The 4,420-nt window shown below is 31.2% G+C and overlaps 1 protein-coding gene across 5 annotated transcripts in view; it reads left to right on the top strand.

Annotated features, from left to right (window-relative positions):
- The window catches only part of LOC110022877 (UDP-glycosyltransferase TURAN), a 56,596-nt gene extending 52,176 nt beyond the window's left edge, over window positions 1–4,420 (top strand). For 3 of the 5 annotated variants that reach the window (XM_020722005.1, XM_020722007.1, XM_020722006.1), the window contains 11 exons: window positions 197–286; window positions 394–460; window positions 538–601; window positions 693–813; window positions 1,575–1,741; window positions 1,838–1,948; window positions 2,031–2,092; window positions 2,412–2,464; window positions 2,580–2,655; window positions 3,059–3,198; window positions 3,958–4,417. In XM_020722005.1, coding sequence (XP_020577664.1) covers window positions 197–286; window positions 394–460; window positions 538–601; window positions 693–813; window positions 1,575–1,741; window positions 1,838–1,948; window positions 2,031–2,092; window positions 2,412–2,464; window positions 2,580–2,655; window positions 3,059–3,198; window positions 3,958–3,982 — 976 coding nt within the window. In that variant the 3' untranslated portion in view covers window positions 3,983–4,417. Of the gene's footprint in view, window positions 1–196; window positions 287–393; window positions 461–537; window positions 602–692; window positions 814–1,574; window positions 1,742–1,837; window positions 1,949–2,030; window positions 2,093–2,411; window positions 2,465–2,579; window positions 2,656–3,058; window positions 3,199–3,957 lie in introns of all 5 variants that reach the window. The other 2 variants (XM_020722008.1, XM_020722009.1) reach the window with 2 other exon arrangements.

Raw genomic sequence — 4,420 nt, 5'->3', positions numbered from 1 at the left:
TTTCAATTCCGGCTGCCGACAGCTTCTTACGGGCGACCCCCCAAACTTTCTTCAAACCTTCTTTTTAAGTGCCGACAATAGGTAAGGTGGTATATATGAAAAAATTAAAGTTTAGGTGTTAGATAATGTAAATACATAAGAATTGAGTGGTATGCATGTTAATCTTCCTAAAATGTAATGTCATACGGGCTTCTAGGTTTGAGAAATATTTTGGGAAGATGGCTGATGGCACTTTATGTGTTACGAAGGCGATGCAACATGAGCTGGCACAGAATTGCGGAGTCAAGTGAGTGAAGTATTTAAAACTAATTCTTTTTCTTTTTTATATTTATAAAAAAAGTGTCGAGATAGTTTATTTTGATGTGTTTTGTATGTTTTTCCTCCTCAAATCAGAGCATCAGTTCTCTATGACCAACCTCCTGAATTCTTTCACCCAGTTGCCCTCAAGGAAAGTCATGAGGTGAATCACAATTTCTTTTTTTACAGACTTTTGATACTTATGAAAATATTTATTTGATGACAGTCAAAATGTCTTAGTTGTTTTGCAGATTAGATAGGAGTATATGTGACCCAATTGGCTTTCATGATTGTGTTAGCACTGGTAGTATAGATAATCAAGCAACTCAGTTTTCTTTAGCCAAATAAATTCATAATTATAAATGTTGTAAATTCTAATTTCTTACGATTTATAGGAAAGAAAAGCCAAAATGATGCTTCTAGTGATTTGTCACATACTGTTTTTAGTACCCAAGATGGTGATAATCTTTCGTTGAAGCCGAGCAGGCCTGCACTAGTTGTGAGCAGTACCAGCTGGTAAGTTTTTGTTCGGAGACATTTTTTTAGTTCATCTTGAAAACTAAATCTATGAGATTTGTTTATCGGAATCCTTATAATATTTTCTTTATTGTTTTTGAGGAATTTCTTTATTGATGTTCATTAATGTTCTTGTTATGAGAATATATAATATGGAAGATTTGCATATGTACCACCCAATTCCCTATGTATCTACATATCTAACACCTATACTTGAAATTTTACTTATATGCTGCTTTAACTATGCATGAAAAGGTGTATTTCACATTCTAAAAGTCAAAGTAGTGGTATTCTTGATATGATATGAAAGATTTGGATGGTATAAATGTAAAATATAAAGTTTAGGTGCTAGATATGTAAATCAAACTTGTAATATTTTTTTCAGAGGCATTTCTATATCGATGTTTATTTTTATTGCAATCAAGGGGCTTACCTTACATACATACCACCCAATTGCTATGTATTTATATATCTAACACTTAAATTTTACGTTTTACAGTTTTGCCATCCAAATCTTTCATATCACATAAAAAACACCATCATTTTAATTTTTAAGAAGTTACACCTTTTCATGCATGAGTAAAGCGGCATATATGTAAAAATTCAAGTGTAGGTGTTAAATATGTAAATACATAGGAATTGGGTGGTATGTAAATCTTTGTATAATTAATAATAACCATTTAAAAAAGTAATAATCTGTTTTTTCCTAAGATTTCCTAATTGATGTTTTACAAAAGTTATTTCATCTTCATGCGCTTTAGGACTTCAGATGAAGATTTCAGTTTGCTTCTAGAAGCAGCACTGTTGTATGACAGGCGCATTGCTGCAGCCTTAAATGAGGATGATTCAATTGATGAAGAGAAACTTTGGATTGATTTAAGCAATGGAAAAAAATATTTGTATCCAAGATTGCTATTTATTATTACTGGCATGTCATTCAATATTTTGCTGTGCACAATCATTTTTACTCTATTATATAAATGATTTTTGATATTTACACCATCAACATCTTACAATGTCGAAGGTAAAGGGCCAGATAGAAAGAAGTATGAGGAAAAGATTAGGAAATTAAAATTAAGACGCGTGACCTTCCGAACAATGTGGCTTTCTGCCGAGGATTATCCACTGTTGCTTGGTAAATTATCAAATTTTCACTTCTAGAAACTATACCTATAAATGCAAATAAACTTATCCTCTAATGTTTTATTTAATTGTAGGATCTGCGGATCTTGGCGTGAGCCTTCACACATCCTCGTCGGGCTTGGACCTTCCCATGAAGGTAGATCATGGTTGTGGTTTAACTTTTGTACATTTACATACATACCACCCAATTCTTATTTATTTACATATTAATACCTAAACCTTGATTTTTACATCTATATTGTTCAAATCTTTCACATCACATCAAAAACACCACTATTTTAACTTTTAAAAGAAGAAATACACATTTTCATGCATAGAGAAGGTGGCATACATGTATAAAATTAAGGTTTAGGTGTTAGATACTTAAACACATAAGAATTGAGTCGTATGCATGTAAATCTTCAGTTTAACTTCTCCCATTTTGAAAGTAAACCAAAGTGTTCATCTAATGTCAGATTGTTGACATGTTTGGTTGCGGGCTCCCTGTTTGTGCGGTTTCCTTCTCATGGTATGTTTTAGAAATTTACTTGCTCTTTCGGATTAATACTTGGTTCTTCCATAAGTAAATTAGCTTGTCATTGTAGTAGTCCATGAAAATTTTCATAATAATGTGTTATTTGAAGCATTGGAGAACTCGTAAAAGATGGGGAAAATGGCCTTCTTTTCTCATCATCATCTGAGCTCGCTGATCAGCTCATGGTGAGTAGATAGATTTCATTTTAACATCATATTTCTTTTTTTTATAATTAAGACGATTTACATACATACCACTTAATTCTTATGTATCTACATATCTAACACCTAAACTTTACTTTTTTACATATATCCCACCTTACCTATGCATAAAAAGGTTTATTTCACTTTTTAAAAGTTTAAAAAGTGTATTTTTTATGTTACATAAAGGATTTGGGCGGTATAATGTGTAAATGTAAAAAAACTGAGTTTAGGTGTTAGATATGTAAATATATGAGAATTTGGTGGTATGTATGTAAATGCCCTTTATCATTATTGCTGAAATGTTAGTACTGTTTACTCTGGAGCCAACTTTTCTAGGATAAAAATGTCAGTTTGATTTTAGTAAACATTGTTGAATTCAACGCAGATGCTTTTCAAAGGTTTTCCAGATAAATGTGATGCCTTGAAGGCATTGCAGGAAGGCGCTTTGGCCAGAGGTTCCTCTTCAAGATGGTCTGCAGAGTGGATGACGCACGCATTTCCTGTTATACAGGAGGTCAGTATAATGTATGTTTGTGTGTGTACAATTCTTATGTATTTACATATCTAACCCTTAAGCATTCATATTGACACGAACACCACTCAAATTTTTAATATCCCATAAACAATAGCACTATCACTAAGTTTTTAAAAGAGAAATACACCTTTTCTGCTTAATTTTTTCAAACCAAGATGTTATATGTGTAAATATCAAATTTTGGGTGTTGGATATGAAAATACATAGAAGTTGTGTGGTTTGTATGTAAACTTCCCTATATATTTAGGCTACATGTATTTCTTTTATCTGAGTATATTTTTCTTCCATTTAATTACTGATTTAATGTTTTGCACCCTTCTTTTTACATGCACTATAGTGTATTTGTAGAGGCATATAATCAGAAATGGAAATTTAAGCTAAACTTATGTCGGTCGCATCATTTATTTGATTTTTTTAGCACTCAAATTATTTTTCTCAAAAGTTTGTAGCATTGATCATTAACTTTAGTAGAATTTCCCCCCATTAGAATATAAGATCACATACATATCACAATTTTTATGTATTTATAATATTATACCTACCTATGAACTAAAAGGTATATTTCACTCTTTAAAAGTTAATAGTAGCTGTATTTTTTGTTTTGATATGAATGATTTGAGCGTTATAAATGTAAAAAACATAGGTGTCAGATATATATGAATACATATTCATATATATTTCCTTGCCTGATGTATATTCTTTTGCTTTAAGGTTCATCTCATGGGAAGAAGTTTTATATTTGCTTTTAGGTTATTTCAAAGAAGCACTGATTGAAAGCCAGACATTTGTGCTGAATGTAAGCAGCCTTGAAGAACTTCAAGACTCGTGTCATTTTAATGCATATTTCAAGCACAGGCAGCTATGAAATGTTCATCATGATTATTAATAATTTTAAATAATAATTCATTTTGCCTAAAGTTTTCGTGTACATGTTATTTTTACTCGAAGCCTTCACTGTAATGAAAAATGTGATTAAAATGTTATATTGAATGTTTAGGATGGTTTGGATGTGAAAATTCCTTGTTTTTTATTATATTTAGATCATCATATTTTGATTCAAATGCTCTCTTAAACATTTTTGATAAATTTTGTTTGTTGGTTGCTGTTCGTATGATGGTAATTGGGCTTTAACAAAATGGGAGGCATGATAAGTGTATGATGGCATGTAAATATCAAAATTCATAGGGCTTGGAGAAAAAAATAACATCATTC

This window comes from Phalaenopsis equestris, unplaced genomic scaffold (genome assembly GCF_001263595.1).
Source record: "Phalaenopsis equestris unplaced genomic scaffold, ASM126359v1 Scaffold000203, whole genome shotgun sequence".
Taxonomy (NCBI): domain Eukaryota; kingdom Viridiplantae; phylum Streptophyta; class Magnoliopsida; order Asparagales; family Orchidaceae; genus Phalaenopsis; species Phalaenopsis equestris.
The sequence above is the reverse complement of the archived record's forward strand: the minus strand, read 5'-3'. Positions and strand labels throughout refer to the sequence as shown.